The sequence below is a fragment of the Stegastes partitus genome, unplaced genomic scaffold (assembly GCF_000690725.1).
Source record: "Stegastes partitus isolate 25-593 unplaced genomic scaffold, Stegastes_partitus-1.0.2 Scaffold21, whole genome shotgun sequence".
Classification (NCBI taxonomy): Eukaryota; Metazoa; Chordata; class Actinopteri; family Pomacentridae; genus Stegastes; species Stegastes partitus.
The window spans coordinates 1,305,197-1,323,115 of NW_007577752.1; the positions used below are offsets into that span (position 1 = coordinate 1,305,197).

A 17,919-nucleotide genomic window follows, 5' to 3' on the forward strand; every position below is an offset into this window, starting at 1 on the left:
AACCATGACAGTCCTTATTTCTTATTTAGCTTGTTAGCTTTTGGCAGGTTGAAAGCTTTTGAAACTTTACATGGTTCCTTTTTTGTGGATATTGGTCGAAAAATTACAAAAACGCTGTTCTAGCTCAAAAAAAAAAAAATAAAAACTTGAAAGGGTGAACATTGTAGTTTGTTTTGTAGCTTCAGTGACCTAAACTTACTGGAAGAGAAGCCATTAGCTAGCTTAGTTATGACTCTGCTCAACGGTGTCAAGTACACCGATACTGACGCTGCTAGCTTAGCTTAGCCAAAGGTGCTGCACCGGTGAACTCCACGATTTTCCATACAAAAGGCTTATAGACAGTATTGAACATTTCAAATTGTACTCACCGGAATGAAGATGAATTTGCCAGCATACCATTCAGTAAGAATAACTGGTCACTAGGCGTAGTGACAACAGAACAGCTCATTGAAGTCTCTGAAGAGCACAAGCCCTCTACAAGGAACTCAGCAGCATGCTAACATATGAAAAACCATGTTTTTTTATTTAAAGAAGAAAAAAAAAAAGCAGTTTAGATTTTATTTAATTTGAGGATTATTGCTTTTCTGTGCTGCAACTTGTAATTACACAGTACTCCTCTGAAATGATGCATGAAATAAAATATATATATAATTTAAAAAACAAACAATATAGGAGCTAATGTAACACCACTAAAGCACACATGGAAGCATTTAGGTTTTTATTGCATATTCCTGTTTACATAGGATAGAAAAACGTATAATTATATATATATATATTTAGACCATATAGTTATACAGCTTATCAACAACAGAAGATGAAAGACACCGCGAAGGAAGCAGAGAGGTGTAAATCATTCAATCCATCACAACAAGTCATAAAGTGCAAAAAGTGAGTGTGACTTTATTCAGGATAATACAGTAAGAATGCTTCCTTTTAATGACACCTCCTGTCATTCAGCATTGCAAATGAAATGCCTTTAATAATGCTAGAACTCGTGTCAATAGCATTGTAGGAGAATACTACCACCTTAAGGTTGCAACGTCACATTACACAGCAGCCTGCATGTTCACTGCATGTCAAACAAACTACATATAGTGTGTGTATGTAAGCTTGGATGTTTTATAGTGATATGCTCTCAATGTTAAATATTACAAGTTTTTTAAAATAATTTTTGAATGGACCATGCAGTCATGCAACCACAAGATCAGACTCTCACTGATCAGCTTGGTAAAAGATATCTCACATATTTTGTTGTGCATGGCCTTGACTGCTGTGAAAGGATTACAGTGCCAGATTATATTTTCCAACCACAGAGATAGAACCATCTGTTTGTTGTACTGCATTCACACCCGGAAAGCAACATTGAGGTTTCAAAGTGCGATTTGTCAGAATTGAGAACCAAAAAAATGTATTTTGGTCACATTAAATGTCAGTTTTATAGGCTATTAACAAAACAGAAATCAAACAGCTATGCAGTGAGAGACTACTGTGTAAAATTTGAAAGTTAATATTATATCACTACTGTCTCATACTTGGGAAAACTGGTTCAAATATCTGAACTTAATCAAAAGCCAAACTGATAAACTCACCGAACGTCACACAACAAAAAGCTGAATTAACAATTCATCTCAATACAGCTTCAAATAAAGCATTAGATTTCAGTAATATAGAAACTCGTCACCATGAAAATTAAGGTTAATACATATTCACATTTTATGAAATACATCAGCATGAATGAATTCCTCATAAACCAAACCATATCATCTTCAACTGAAAGTGACATGGGGGGATTTACTGAATATAGAAACAAGAACAGAAGTACTTATTCAAACTAAAACTATTTTGTGGTTTTACATTTGCCATATCTGTAATCCTACAAGATGTCAGGTGTAACTGAAAAGCTGCCTCTTTAAATTATTATTTTTTTCATTACGAAGCAAAGACAATGATGGCTGTGCTGGGCGTGTAATCTACAGTATTTCTACAGCAATCAGATTAAATTATCTTAATAGAATAACGGAAAATTTAAAAAATAGATACAAGTGTTCTGTGTGTTAAGGCCTGTGTGGGTGGCCCGCCTCGTCAGCCAAGTTGAGGATGTAGCCAGCTATGTCATCCTCTGTGGGGAAATCGGACATTACCCAGGATTCATTGGCAGCAGTTACTTGCAGACGACATATTGGACAGTTTCGGCTCTGCCCACTCCTGCAGAAACAGAAGAGAGTGTGTAGTAAATACCAGCTGCTGTGCATCGTGGGATACTTAAACTTTTTGGTGACAAAATTAATGATTTAAAAAGTAGTAGAGCAGTAAAATGCCGAAACAACTTCAACCTTATTCTATTATCTCACCATTTATCAATACATTTCTGACAGAAGCTGTGGGCGCAGGGCAGGATGAGGTCAGCCTTTCCGTCCATGCAGATACAACACTCCTCCGCATCAGTCAGCTGCTTCACTCTGTACGGAAACAGACACAGAAAAAGGTTCAACTTTTAATTATTTTCTAAGCAGGAAGGTGATACTTTTTCTAACTGCTGGATATCTACTTATGGAACGAAAAGCTTTGCGTTGGATGGATCTTGATGCCTTGCAATCTAAGGATTTGCCTCAGAAATACAGTATATCCTTCAGTGTTATAAAAATGCATGAAAATTCTGAATCCCATCAGCCTCTCTTCAGCTCTACCTATGATTGGGAAATCATCCAGAGGGATAAACAGTCATTCTGCTGAAAAATAAGTCATGAAATATATTGCTTACACAGCATATGAGACAATAAAGAATCAATTATTTGTTCTGTACTGTACCTGAAGTTGACAATATGTTAATAAATTATCACCTGATTGTTATGGTAAATCCAGCACACACAGAACATTACTGTTTGTGATCACCTGGCAAACACAACTCCAACATTCTCTATGTTTAGGTAACTCATGATCAAAATGTACTAAGAATTAACCACAGGGTTGGTGGTTTTGTTTTTTATTATTATTATTATTTATTACTCTTTTTTTTTATGAGACTCACAAAAAACAACAAGCTCCTGGTTAAATAGTTCAAAAAAAGACTCAGTGAAAACCCTCAAATAAAGCCTTTGGAAATGTGTGTGGAATGGAGGGAAATACTTTTGGTGTTGAACACAGGATATAGAATAAACTCGCAATTAACAATAAAAACTATGCTTTTTAAATACACTGACGTAAATGCTGCACTTGTTGTGGAGTCTTTGACTGCTCCAGAGACCACTCTACTTGTGCTCACCTGCCCATCCACATGCTGGCCTGGCAGGAGTCTGTGGAGGGAAGCTGTGCAGACGAACACTCGGTGGCACCCTCTGTGGACAACACCTCAGCAGCCTGACTGGTGATGTCGCGGTACAACTGGATGAACTGGTACAGGTTCATGATCCGCGATGCTTCCACCATGCCATTCTCTTTGTTGATCTTGGAGGAAGCAACAGGCAATCACATCGTTCATACAGCACACAGATATATTATACTGTATATGTGTGTACACATGCAGTGTGACTTTTACACACTGGGTTTAACCAAGGTGGGCTTTTTACAGCTATCACCTGTGTTTGTTTATTTCAAGCTGGTGTGTGACTGTTGCCATCAGCTATTTATTACAATATTTCTCTGTCTCAGGGAGGTAGGGTGACTTCAGTACTGCCAGCCCTGGTCAGTAATTTTCATGCAGTGTAGAGGGCAGATGTGAGTATTTTTTAAAAACTTGACATTTCTTTACTAGTTGTCAAATTGGTACCATTGTTAGTTGGTACCAAATTCTATCTGTGTAAAAGGAATTGGCTATATCGACAACTATTGCTGACTTACTTTGAACTGAGAAAAACTGATGTTTGTGGGAAAGTCCTGCTCTGTTTTATGTTTATTCACATGAATCTGGTTTCTGTTTTGGTTTGTCCTGCTAAATGTCGTTATCTATTACACTTACCATAATTTCACAAGATTCAAATTCCATTTAATAATGAGAAAAAATACCAGCAATTACAGGCACTATCTTACCCTGATCTCTAATACCAATTCCATTGAAACATTGCTGAGTTTTTCCAAAAATGGCCAACATCTGTCTACTATGGGCCTATTTCCAACTGATAAACTAGGCCAACTATAATAAACAGACACAAGTGTACTGCAGGATTTCCCACATATAAACACAATTTGCAGGTGTATGGTTTCACTTGCATCTGTTTCTTCCTCTCTCACAAAATTAAAGGTGTGAACAGATGGTCCTGTTGGCATGTGCAGCGGGTTCACTGGGCTCACCTTAGTACAGACGATCCTGACAGCCACTTTCCACAAGGCCGTGGCATCGGATCCTGGCTGCACCTCAAACAGTAGGTGTTTCTGCTGTCCAGCAGCTAGCTTGGCCGTACTGAGAGAGATGCAACAGAGTAGGGAGTCTATGGTTAACTCCATAAACAATTCAGCATAATTCTTACTGCTGCTCGCTACAGTAGTTAACAGAACAGCACACAAACATGGCAACGAATGCAAACACAGGCAAAGAAAGGTAAATATGCTAAATTTAAAATATATATTCACAGTGCTTAATGTTACAATGAAAAATCGACCCTGAAACTTTATTTTTGTTACCACTATTATTCTAATATGTCCACATCAACAAAACTGTCCTGTGCTGTTTATTTTGTGGATACAATTTTAAAGTTGTCACCCAAATGTAATAATTCAAAATTTCCACTATAAAACAATGTCATTCCATGTAATATAGACATATAAGCCTGCCTCCAAGTTACTCTCTGACAGCTAGTGAGCTAAAATTAAATTGGCAGAAGCAGAGCCTAAACCTGCGGGACTAAAATGAGCCAAATCCTTTATGGTTGAATAAGATTGAAAGTCAGCTCTCAGTCTGAACAGTGAACAGCCAAAAGGTATACTTTGTGAAGTAGGTCACACACTTCCACCTGTCCATTCCTCAAATTTCTTTGCAAAAAAACTGTCAAAGCAAAGCTATTTGTGCTCCTGAACAGCTATGTGTCCTCCACAGACTTACACGTCATTGAGCTCAGCCACTCTTGCCAGAAATTCCTCGTAGGTAAGGTAGCCGCTGTCACGTACCAATCCGGCGTGTTTCGCCAGCTTCTCAGGCAGACGGGTCATGACCCCCTGACCTGAGATCTGCTGGCCCATCCCAGCAGCAGCAGCAGCAGGGCTTACTAAAGAGCAGAGGCAGGAAGCAGCACCTCATTCAGTTCTGCCGAGCCTGGTGGAAAATGAAAAGCTGAACATCATTTTTTGTGTATTGGATGACTGTGTAGATTCTCTGTCATCCAGGTCATGATAATCCTAGGAGCTTCAGTAGAAAGCAGCTGGACTTCTCATTTAGGTTCTCTTCAGATCTGAAAAACTGAAGAAGCCTCTTGAATGAGAGGTGAAACATCTTCAAAAACCTTAAAACGAAGTCCAGTTGCTTTTCTACTGAAGCTCCAAGAAGTCTAGTTTGGACTGATGAGGGTTTTTTCTCTCGGTATCCTACATGTCTTTCTCTGAAGTCAGATAGTGTCTTAAGGTTGATTGTCCTGTCCACAGTAATAATGTGTGCAACACAATATTATATTAAAAACTACTCATGTCAACGAACATATGTCAACAAAAACAATAAAATCAATCAATTAAGACAGACCATCAATAGCGAGCAGAAATAACGTTTATGAACAGGGGTACCCCACTGAACACGAGCTGAAGAACTGCTCACGAAAGTGAAAGTAAAGCAAACACATCCTGTCACGCTAACCAACAACAATAATACTTCCAATAGCTACATGCAGGCCGTAGAAACGATGTATAAAACCGTAACAAAAACCCAAACCTGGGTTAGAATTTGTTTATTAAGGAGACAAACAACCGCATGCACTTACCTTCCTCGCAGGTACTACATCTCTGCTGTATTAGCTAAATTAGCATTATGTAATAACGTCCAGCTGAGCTAACGGTGCGGACGTTAAGTATTAGAGTATTACCGTAAAGTGTTGTTCTAAAAACCCCTCAGAGACTCTTTTATAACGCCACCATTTTAGTCGCAACCCACCAATGAACCTCAATTCAAAATTTTCTAATGGAACTACGACGTAACACTGTTGAGCAACACGATGCTAGCAGGGAGCAGCCTTACTTTGCATTAGCCAACCACTCAACAAGCCCCGACAGAAAAAGACTACATCTTTCTCCCAAGAAAAACAGATGCAGGCGATCCTCTGTAGTAGACGTGACTGACAGAGGACTCTTACCAAACTGTACTCATCCGAGGCAGGAGTCAGAGTCCAAACTTCTCCGAAAGCTTCACCGTTAGCTTGTTTGTGTTGACAGAGCAGCGGCGCCGTTTCATGACGTCGCTGATCCACGTCACTCGTTTGAAAAGTTATTTTTATTTTCTAATTTCAAAAGAAAGAAAGAAAGAAAGAAAATTTGGGAACGTGGTGGTTGTGGACTTTAGGAAGGACTAGGCTCATTTTAACACCATTTCTATTGTGGAGAAGAAGTGGAGGCAGTGCAGAGCTCCAGATACCTGAGAGTTCACCTGGACAGCAGAGTGGACTGGGACTGACTGGGAAGCTGTCCACAGGAAAAGACAGCAGACTGTTTCTCAAGGAAGCCTTCAATGGATGCCAGCTCTTTACCAGTCTGTTGTAGCAAATGCAGTTTTCTTGGCAGTCAGCTGTTGGAGCAGCAGCAGCATCAGTGACACTAAGAACAGTGGTGGTGCTAGAAAGCTTTTACTGGGGGGGCAGTGTTTAATCACAGGGGCACATTAAAAAACGACAACAATAATATTTAAGCACTAAAAATTTTTTTTTTTAGCCTTATATTAAAATTAAACAAATGGTTTTTTTTGTTGTTGTTGCTGTTGTTGTTTCTTTTTATGACAAAAAATAGAATAGGATAAGTAAAAACTCAGACAGTGTAGAACTGCCACTGACTAAGAAGCTGAACATGCTCATGAAGAAGCCTGGCTCTGGGCTGCTCTGGAGACCCTGGAATTGGATGTTGAGAGAGGTATGTTGCACAATCTGCTCATCCTAATGGACAACACTTCACATCCCCTGCATGAACTACCAATCAGACAGCAGAGTGTTTTCAGCTGAAGGCTTCGTCAACTCTGATGTCGTAAAAACTGAAAGCAAAAAGTCATTCCTACCCACTGCAGGAATGCTGTTCAATGACTCCCCTCTGTGCAGGAAGAGGAGACTTATCGTCTGAGGACTTTGTACACTGAATTTTAACACTGTCAGAGTTTTTTTCTTATCCTATTCTAAATCCCTTTTCATTATTCTATTCTATTTTAAGTAAATGTGTCTTTTTCTGTGTTTATATGGGTGTTTTTGTAAAATGTAAACTGTTCTCCTACACTGCAATTTCATACAGGGGATCAGTAAAATAATCTAGTCATCTATCTGTGTGTGTGTGTGTGTGTGTGTGTGTGTGTGTGTATACAAGATGTCATCTCCACCTTGGAATGACAAACCTGAGGAAACAATCCTGTCAACTTGTCAGGGTTTACATATCATTATTCTTTTAACTATGTAACTTTGATAAACAGAAATTACTTTTTAGAGGTTTAATCAATAACCAGTGGCTTTCAAAAAAAATTCTTGAAAAAAATCTAAGCACACATTATTCCTTTTAAAATACAGATCATACACCCAAAACGAGGGGAGCCTTTTGTTTTAGCAATCTCAAATGATCTCCACTGTTGCTCTGAGGATAAACAAGTATAATGAACATCCTGTCTTTTTTTCAGCATAGATAGACTGATAGCAACTGTATAACATAACAATAGATTCACCCTACATATGGATAAAAATACAAATCAGTTCTCTTAAAGAAATATATATATATATATTTGTTTTGTTTTGGTTGTTTTTTCGATCAAGAGATAATAATGCAGAGAAAATGTGATGAAAGATGGATTTGAACTACATATCAGCAGGAGGTCAGGGAGGCAGTAGGTGGTAAAAAAAACAAAAAACAAGAGGTGATAGAGAATGTAATGAGGAGAGAAATACTACAAGGGAAATTGCATCTGACTGAAAGGCAGGAGAGCAGGAGATCTGGGGACAGCTATAAAGAGAATAATATGAGATTTAAAAAGGAAGACATCAGAGAACAAAAGGTGAAGAAATTCTGAAACGTGTATGAACTGAAAAGTGATTGAAAATCCATGAAGGTGGCTGCTGAAAACTAGGTTCACAGCGTGCATAGGATGATTTAAAAAGTCTGGATTAACTTCAGATCCACGTGTCAGTGTCATTGTGACAAACTTAGAGGAGTGGGATGAATTTAGATCTCTGGTGGGTGAGTTTATTTCTCACTTGAAAACTCATTTTGAGTTTGGCTCTGTCAGCAGCCAAACCATCTGCTATTTACTGGCAACCAGAACACCTGAAGGGCAGTCAAACAGAGAAGAGGCTGCAGCACAGATGACACCTGTAACTCTGTCAGACCTGACACAGTCTTCACAGATTCCTATATGTTATACCATAAATACTCACAAATGTTCATTTATCTTAACAAATTGTTTATTTAAATGTGTTTATTTACTTCATGATACCAGCTTGCTTCTCCATAATCCTGATTTTATTATTGTTATTTCTACTGTGTACAACATTTATTGCCTGTCTGAACGAGGGTTTCCTCATCTCAATGAAATGTTCTATTTCCCATTAAAGTTTCTGGGGAGAGTTTTTAGCAGATGTCGTATGTTGCAAAGATTTTAAAACCTTTGAGGCAAATGTGTGATTCATTGTGAGCTACATGAATAAAAAATGTCCTGACAGATTTACTGCTTTAATATGTTTATACGTTGTCATTTTATATTCGCTATGTATTATTGAAAGAACCATATTTTAAATAAATTATACAATAAATAAATAAAATAGCTACGATTGCATTATGCATGGTTATTATATATTAGGGCTACATTATCATGTATTATGCATTATGATTAGTGACACCTTTGCTTATCTTTATAAAATGCCTGCTGTGAAAAGGCCAAACATAATGATGGCGTCAAATGGAGTACAAGTTATTTCACAAAAATAATGACACAGTTAACAGCAGGAGTTTATTTGAAGGTTGTATTTCAATGTAATCTTCATTTTTAATTGAATAATCTGGGCACTTATACTGCATATAAACGCCTATGGTTGATCTCTCTTTGTCAGTTTCTGAATTTACCAACAGATGGCAGCAAAGGACACCAAACTGAATTCAGCTGAAGTTAAAATCCGAGTTCACGGAGAATAATACTGTTCATGTAAAACTCAACAGATGTGTCCTAATGACTAAGTCAGAATTACTACCTTGCGGTTGTATGCTTCCACCAAGCAGTCAAAATGCAGCTTACATGCATCTCTCTTTCTTTTCTTGCTGAATAATTAGCAGAAAGTGACGTTTTGCACAACATTAGGATGTTGGTGTAAAGTTGACCTGTGACTTCTGGGATATTAAGTGTCATCACATCATAAGTTTATTCTATCAAATATTGATGGGTTGTCATGACAACAACATGAAATATTAAGTTATGTCCAAAAATGTGTTTGTGAGGTCACAGTGACCTTTTACCAACAAATTCTAACCACTTTTTTTCTTGAGTCCATGTGGATGTTTGTGCAGAAATGTTCTTTCAGTTGTTTAACAGATATCGTGTTCACATACATATGGACAGATGGCTACAATCACAGCTGTCATCAGCATGGAAACATTAAAAGAGAGCTGTAGCTTAGCTAACCATAAAATGGATGCCCAGTACTAATTAGTTTAGCTTAATTAATTAGCTAAGAATACGCATATTAGGCAATTGTTTTCGATGCAGAATGACTTACGGTTTTTGATTTGTAAGAGATAAATGTCATTTTGCACAGCTGGGTTATTTTTGACTCAGAAAGAAGAAGAAATGTATGCTTCGTTATTATTAAGAATATTAAATAACTTATGAGCATGGTCCTACACTTTTGGATGGGAAATAGAATTATTATTTTTTTAATCTCATTAGCAGGTTTCAAGGCTCTGACAGCCCTAACCTCAACAACTCACAAGACTTCAGTCACACATAGAGTCAGTCTAATTGCACATTTTTTTGGTTGTCTTTACTGTTGGATGATAGACACAGTCGTTTGGTGCACCAGTGAATCCATCCTTATTCATTTTTCAGAGATTCAAATACCACAGATTATATATTCATGTCTTCTTAAAATATATATTTTTGTGTTTTTAATAGCAGTGATTTAAAAAGCTTGAAACTAGGCAATGATGTTTTGAAGCCCTGATTGTGTAAAATAGCCCTTTAGGCATCATGACAGACGAAAAAAGAACATGCCAGCCAAGTATGAATATTTTTATATACAGATTTTCTGAAAATGAACATAAGTAGAAAGATTCCATACTATACACATTGATTATTTCAATACATCACAATGAAAACATACAGCAAATCTCTGAACAACCCAAGAAAATATGGATTGATCTGAATTCACTAAACAGCAGAAGTCCAAAATGAACTCACAGCATCTGCATTCAAAGTTACTACATACAGATAATCGTTCAAAAACTTCCTTTGTTACTTATTTAGTTGACTAACAGGTTGTGCCGTCCATAAACTGATAGTTCTTATGATGAGCCATTCTTTCTGGCTGACAGTGACAACTATTCGTACACACTCGATGTTAAAGCCGATCTTGTGGTCCACATTATTAACCTCAATGTTTCCAGCTTTAAACTCCCCCAGTGTGATGTAGGATGTACACTGTCTTCCCTGTTTAGTTTCCACAGACTTCTGGCCTACTTCCAGAGCTCCGTGGTGAAGAATGTCATTTTGTCGGTCCTCTGTACCTGTAACGATTTTAATTCTGCTGATTTTTGTTGATTTGTTAAAGATAATGATAAAGAAGTCTCCTGTGCAAGGAGGTTTCCCCCAGAAATACTCATCAACGATACTACTGTAAGCTTTAGTGGCGTCGTAGTTTTCAAAGACATTGATGTTAGTGTAAAGGCTGGCAGGGGGGTTGTCAGGAATGTCTATGGAGTCTTCCTCAAAGTCATCATCCTTCAGTTTGTTCTCTGCTCCTTTATATGAGGAGTAATAGCCCATGTGCTGGAACAGCGAGGGCTTAAAGCGGATCACGTCCTTCTGGGCCAGAAGACCCCTGAAGTGGATGAGGAGCCAGTCACAGGGCATTTCCTGGTAGAACATGAGGAGGAAATGAGCCAGGCGCGGCAGGTCCCTGGAGTGGTACAGCTTCCCGATGTAGCCCAGCTTGGAGAATTCCAGCATCACCCAGTAAGAACCTTCTCTGGAGGTGATCACCTTCTTCAGCGCCGTCAGGAAGTTCCTGGAGCAGCGCACATCGTCCTCCAACATCATGTAGAAGTGAGAGAGGTTTGTGCAGAAGTTGAGGAGGAAAGCGTAGTCTACGTTCTGCTTAGAACGGAAACGGACCCGGTCCTCCGGGTCGTTGTAATTCCTTTTCAACCCATCCAGAGATGGATAGTACTCCTCTGGGGCTTGGATTACCAGGAGGCGTCCAGCTATGATGTGATGAGCAAACTTCCTGGTGATTTCCTGTACCAAGTTTTCACACCAGACCAGGTCGAAGTCTGCCAGATGCACCACAACCACAATCTCTTTCAGTTCCTCATAACTGGACTGATCAAAGATGGATTTGATCGTCTCCAGGAGGTAGTTTCCTCTTTTTCTTTTAACTGATGACAGCCCAATGGTGAGATACTCTGTGAAAAGAAGTCACTTTAGTCACTTTTGTGTGGAACAATTCCCATTTATTTACACCATGTTTCATTGTTAGTCATAAATTATATTGAAACTGGTATCCGTCTAATAAAAACACTTACTTTTGCGTGGCAAAGGAATTCCTGCAAGGTAGCGATACGTCACATTAATGGTCCCAGAGAAATTGGACAAGTCTCTGAATGTGTGGACGTATCTTTCAGAGTTTGGAGGATGAATCAGCGTCTCTCCCAGCTGTCTTTTTTCAGCCTCCTAAATTACAAATAAGTCTGTAAGAACACTTTGAACAAAAGAGCTATAACTAAAAAAAAACAATGAAATGGTTTGGTCTCAACATTTCAAAGGTAAGAAACTTACCAGCACATATCCATCATCCATGTACAGGTTGAAAAAGAGCAGGAAGGTGACGAGGAAGCCGAGGAATGGAAGCATGGATCGTTTCCTGAAGCACCTCATCTTATCCACAGACTTCCACATTAGCCTCATGATGGCCTCTCTCACTGCTGGAAATTACAGATAAAACAGAAATGTGGGCATCAAAAGCAAAGAAAAAATGATGAGTTTGCACACATGACTAAGTCATTTTCTTATTACAATCTTTGTGAACATTGGGGTTGTGCCGTTGTTATTAAGGATTACTGGCAGACCTCTGTGCATCGACTCACAAAGACCCGTCGTCTGCTTTAATCAGGAACTATAATTCACACCCTGCACTGAGAAGACTGGCACGCTCTACAGAACAAGTAGAACAGATGTTTCACTAAAACAAAAAGTCCTGAAAGTGCTGAAAAGAGTAGAGGAAACTCATCCACAAGAGCTTTGACAATGTATTCATATTTTATAAGGCATTAATCAATCAAACTAGAATTATGGCCTCACAGTTGTATGATTCCACCAACCAGTCAAGTTGGACTCTATAGCTATGACTGTTGAGACTCATACACTATATTGTATGTAGTTAAGACTTGAAAATGTGTAAAATATCTGAGAAAAACTAAAAACAGAGTCAGATTTCTTGTATGTGTTCACACGTTTGGTCAATAAAGCAGATTCTGAAAGAACACAAAGTTGTAGCCATGATAGCAGATGATGCTTCAAACATGGATGTTTCTGCAAAAAAGCTACAAATTGTACAATGTGAAGGTTTCACACACATCTTAAACCCAGCAGCAGAGAAGATCTACACATACAGTCACAGTTTAAAGGTGGACATCAAAGATTAGTGCCACTAAATTAGTATGTGATCAAATGTGAAACGTAATCTCCCCCACTGTTCTTCATTTATGGTGTTGAATAATGGCCAGAATAGTGTTTTTGCAGAACATTATGATGTTGACCTTTTGGATATAAAATGTCACCACTTCATAATTTTATCTTATCAGACATTTGTGTGAACCTTTGTCATAATTAACACATGGATTATTGAGCTGTGGTCAAAAACACGTTTTGTAAGACCACAGTGACCTTAGACCTGTAACCACTGAATTCTAACCAGTTCACCCTTCAGTCCAAGTGGATGTTTGAACCAAATTCAAAGAAATCCTCATGAGAATGAGATGCATAACCCCAAACATATAATGTCTCCGGCCACAACTTTCTCCAAAGGCATTAAAAATAAATTAAAAAAATAAAAAAGATTCACTGCAGCTTCTCAGATGTGCTTGTTTGCAACTTTTCTCTTGTTATATGATGTACCTGACATGCTTGGGTATGTTGATCAGAAAAAACAAGGTTTTCTGTTTATGCTTTATGAAAAATAGAGACAGAAAACAACAGGAGAGAAATAAGGTATGACATGCAGCAAAGGTCGTAGCTGGAATCAAAATGTAGGAATATGGAGTTTGCTGTAGATATTTGTTTTTTTGGAACACCCCCAATAATTTTAAGGTGGACATTTTTCACAGTTTTCTGACATTTTATAGGCTAAGTGGTTAATTGAATGATCAAAAACATCATTAAAGCAGCACCAATAGATGTTTCTGGTCTCTGGTGTCAGAACAACAAACTGTAAACACAACATTGAGATGCTATCACCTTCTCTCGCTGTTGTGGCTGATGTGTTGTCACCTATTTGTGCACCGAGCTGGCACAGAGCAACATTAGCATTCTACTGAAGCTGTCTTTCATGCAACTTGAAAAATTTATGACCTGTATTCATCCTCCTGTGTTTCAGTCCACTAATTTCTGAGAAAAACGTAACATAAAGGTAATGCTCTGTGGGTTTATCAGGTTTATTTTTGTCTTTAACTGGAAGCACAGGCAAGATGAGAGCACGAACCAGAACAGCGAAGTTGTGGGCCATAAAGCCAAGACAATGAGCCAAAAGACACTAAAACGGCCAGTAGAGCCGAGAAAACTGTGAAATCAGATTAGAATTCTTTGCAGGTTCATTCTTTAGAGCATCTCCATTCTCATCACATTTTGATTTGATCCGTTAATGTAAAAAAAAAAAAAAAAATCGATTAGTGCAGCTTTAATCAAAATTATAATCATTTGCAGCCCTCAAGTATCAATCACAAAGCTGGACGGATATTTATCTTTAATTAGGTTCTGATGAGCTCCTCAACGTGACAGATGTGGCCAACGGCACTGACACAGATACAGACGGCTGATTTTAAGGTTTATCGCTGGATTAAGCAAAATGGCTGCCAGTAAGGGATCATTTTGGTCGTTAATCTAACTGCTCACAAGAGGAAACGTCAGTCGTCTGTTCAGTTTGCGCGCAGCAGTCAGATGAGCACGATGATGTTCCAGAACTCATTAAACACCAGTGACATCTCCTGATAGAAAACAAATGCTCGGTGTGATATTCACTCGTCGCGTTGACAGTCTTTTAACTAAAAAGAATTACCCTGCTCGCTGTCTGTCCTATTTGGCACCTCATCAAAACAAAAAAACTAGGGATCCCATGACACCTTCCCTAATTCTGATGTTGCGTAACATAAAAAAACGCAGCCTTCGATGTGAGAAACCGTGAGCTCCCCAGAGACGGGGACAATTTCGGCAAAGGCCCGCCGCTGGGCCCAATAACTGAATAAACAACTTATTATTCATTGTGTTATTCATTGCTTGAGTTCCATTTTAGTGGAAAAACCATCTGCCATCCACCGGAGAAGTAAGCCATTTTGTGCTTCTGTCATGAAAAAGCTCCACGCTGGCACCTGAGAGACGCAGCGGCGACAGTAAGTGGAAAGACAATGACAGCTGTAAGTCAATATTATGGAAGTCCTCACAAAAACCACCTCCACACACCCTCACACAGACACCGTTATTTGAGATAGCAGCCTGCGAAAATCAGATATTGAGACGACCAAAGAATATCTAACAAGGCACGATAATGGCCACATGCTTTGCCCGCGAGGGAAAATGCTAAGAAATTAGATTTTTGTTTGCTTTCTCTCAGCGATTCTAAACAACAAACAAGCCTCCTATAGGTCACGTACATTTATATGGAAATGAAGGTACGTCTGTGAATAAATAAGCGCCGCTTTTTGGAGTCTGTTTGCTTTAGTTTAAAATGCTTCTCTGCCAAGTTGTTATTTTGTTGTTTTTTTTTTTTTTTTCCTCAGCAAATTATCAGTGTGTGTGTGCCCTGCGAGCTCATTTCTATGACTGAAGTCATTTTAGATTAGAGCCAGTAAAATAATAACAGGTAGAGGGGAATACCAATGAGCTGCAGCATTAAAAATTGTAATATGTCCTCGGAGGGTTTATCTTCTCTCCTGCACATTAACAACAGTCTCTCCAAAACAGAAATGAGAGATTTGTCTTGCTCGCTAATCTTTTGTTTTATAAATGCCACAGTACTTAACAGCAGTCGAAGCCTGACTATCCTGCTTACAGGTTAAGTCTTCTGGATGAAAACAAAAAACAAATAAAAATAAAAATTAATCTGAATTGGATGATTTAAAAAAGCAGTTTTCTAGGATCTACACCTAAGCTGCTTTAACAATTGCTTGTGGACAAATAATGATTATATGTGCAGGCTAAATTGTCCAAAGACAAGGGAGTGCTGCAGCAAATTTTATTAAATTAAATTACTACTCTCCTAAATTGCGTATTAAGGCTGCCAGTAGTCACGCGCTCGGTTTATGGTGCAGCTGAAAGTGTTTCTTCTCCTCATGTGAACTGTATTTTTTAATAGTTAATTAATATTTATATCATTTATAATACCACAGTCTCATTCCAACTTTAGTGATAAAAAAAAAAAAAAGGTGTGGAAAATGCTTCCTAAACAGATCAATCGATATGAAAAAGGGACAAAATGAAAAATGCTAAATATATGCAGAAATACAAGGACTTGGTGAGATGAAGGAAGCATTTGCAGCTGCTCTTGTTTGCATTGTATTTCAAGCTTGCAGCTCTCCCTCAGTGGGTTTCCTTCGCTATTGATATCAACTCTGCAAGTTTCCATTATTTGCTGTGAAGGGACTAGAGTACACAGATCAACCTCAACATTACCATCACTGACAAGCAAAGTGAATAATTTGCCTTGAGTCCTGGCATTCAAGTGCATGTCTCTTTGACATGTGCCACCCACCAAAACATGCGTTTGCAGGCTAAACACACCCTTCATGGCCCAGTGGATCAGAGGTGTTTTGGCAGCATGAGGGGGATCTACACGATATTAGACAGGTGGTTTTAATGTTGTGGCAAATAATGTGTTTGCTGATTGTTAAACTCAAAACAGCCAAAGGCATTGAATCTGCAGGAATATTACGCTCACTGTGAGCTGAGCATTAGAAAACATGCAGTGGTCCATTACCAGGCTCCCCTAATGGGAGCAATCCATGACCTGATGACTTTAAGGAGCTCCGACGGGTTTTAAAAGGAAAAAAAAGGATTCATGAAAATGCTCCAGAAAATTCTTTATCAAAATATGGAGCCGTCCATGTAAAAACATGCCAAGCAGGACCACAGTCAAAGCTTTAGGCTTGTTAGACACAAGAGACTGTTAAACTGCAATAATGCTTCTGTGTAGGTGAACATGCACAGGGGTCATTCAGAGAGGTTACAGTGGCTGTAACTTGTATAACAGCAGTGCACTTTCTTTTTGAACCTGCCTCCTGACACCCGTTGACTAAACTAATCCGCTGGCTTGACGCACAGGTTTACACAACATGTTGTTAACATTTGGAAGGTGTGTGCACTGGTCTTGCTGTGAGCTTCTCAACCCACTGTTACCCACAAACCCCTCTCTGCATGCTTTCGCATCTTTGGAGAGGCTTTCATCCCAAATATGAATCACAGTTTCAACAGTCCTTGCCTGCCATATAAACCATTTGTGCAACATGGAAGCCCTGCAGCCTCTATACTGGTTACAGGAGACAGGCTTGTGGCTTATAACTGGACGTGTTGTGAATGTAGAAACTGAATGAAGTTATGCTTTGAATTCAACATCGCCCATCAAGGTGCCCTTCAGCAAGGCACTTAATCGTCGTTTACATCAGTGATAGCAGCAACATTTCCACCAGTATGAGACAGTGGTTGTACTGGGAGGCTCCCAAGTGGGAAAGTGCCTCATTCAAGTGTTTCTGCCTGCACAGCAAAACCCTTCCCTGAATAAATTTGGACAGAAAATGATGGATGGGGCACTTGTTGCAGCAGAGCCAACGTGCTGTGAGACTCCACAGGGACATATACAGTGTATATGACAGCTGGCTCACATTACTGACTCAGTGAACACAGATGATTTGACGTAATTAATGACACGAGTAGTGACTGTGCTACATCTGCTGTGGAGGGAAATCCATGAGAAATTGCATGTAGAAACATTCTTCCTCCTCAGAAACCTTTGTTCTGTGCTAACTTTGTTTGAATTTAATTTGAGTACAAGAAGGCAGCTGAGAAAACTTTGGAGAAAATGTAACCCAGTGAGGACGCACCACATTGTGAAAACGTCGTGAACTCATGTGTCCATAATACAGTCTGCATTCTAGTGTGTACATCCAAGACTGCACACTGTAATAAAAATAAATGTTATGTTTTTAAGATTTTTTGAACTGTAATTTTGTTGAACAGACTTTTCCTGTTTGTTAAATTACAGATAACAAATAGAAATCACAGAAAAACGTTTACATTTATATGCTATCTGTAAAAACCAAAAAAAGAAAAAAAATGTCCCAAAATGTAAAAAA

The 17,919-nt window shown here is 38.7% G+C and overlaps 2 protein-coding genes across 3 annotated transcripts; both read right to left on the reverse strand.

The window, feature by feature from the left end:
- Nucleotides 1-703: 703 nt before the first annotated feature.
- rnf141 (ring finger protein 141) lies at nucleotides 704-6,374 on the reverse strand. Of its 2 annotated transcripts, none has more exons than XM_008294496.1 (6): nucleotides 6,270-6,374; nucleotides 5,036-5,245; nucleotides 4,288-4,396; nucleotides 3,263-3,444; nucleotides 2,352-2,459; nucleotides 704-2,205 (listed from the first exon to the last, which is right to left on the reverse strand). In XM_008294496.1, exons 2-6 carry the CDS (start codon nucleotides 5,170-5,172, stop codon nucleotides 2,055-2,057), a joined length of 687 nt encoding a protein of 228 aa, XP_008292718.1. In that variant the 5' UTR covers nucleotides 5,173-5,245; nucleotides 6,270-6,374; the 3' UTR covers nucleotides 704-2,054. The 2 variants fall into 2 exon arrangements, with proteins under 2 accessions (XP_008292718.1, XP_008292728.1); XM_008294506.1 differs by lacking the exon at nucleotides 6,270-6,374 and adding an exon at nucleotides 5,901-6,146.
- Nucleotides 6,375-10,597: 4,223 nt separating this feature from the next.
- Nucleotides 10,598-12,268, reverse strand: LOC103366927 (alpha-1,3-mannosyl-glycoprotein 4-beta-N-acetylglucosaminyltransferase C-like). The gene is made up of 3 exons (XM_008294798.1): nucleotides 12,140-12,268; nucleotides 11,887-12,034; nucleotides 10,598-11,766 (listed from the first exon to the last, which is right to left on the reverse strand). The coding sequence occupies exons 1-3, from the start codon at nucleotides 12,266-12,268 to the stop codon at nucleotides 10,598-10,600; spliced, it is 1,446 nt and encodes a 481-aa protein (XP_008293020.1).
- Nucleotides 12,269-17,919: the final 5,651 nt, after the last annotated feature.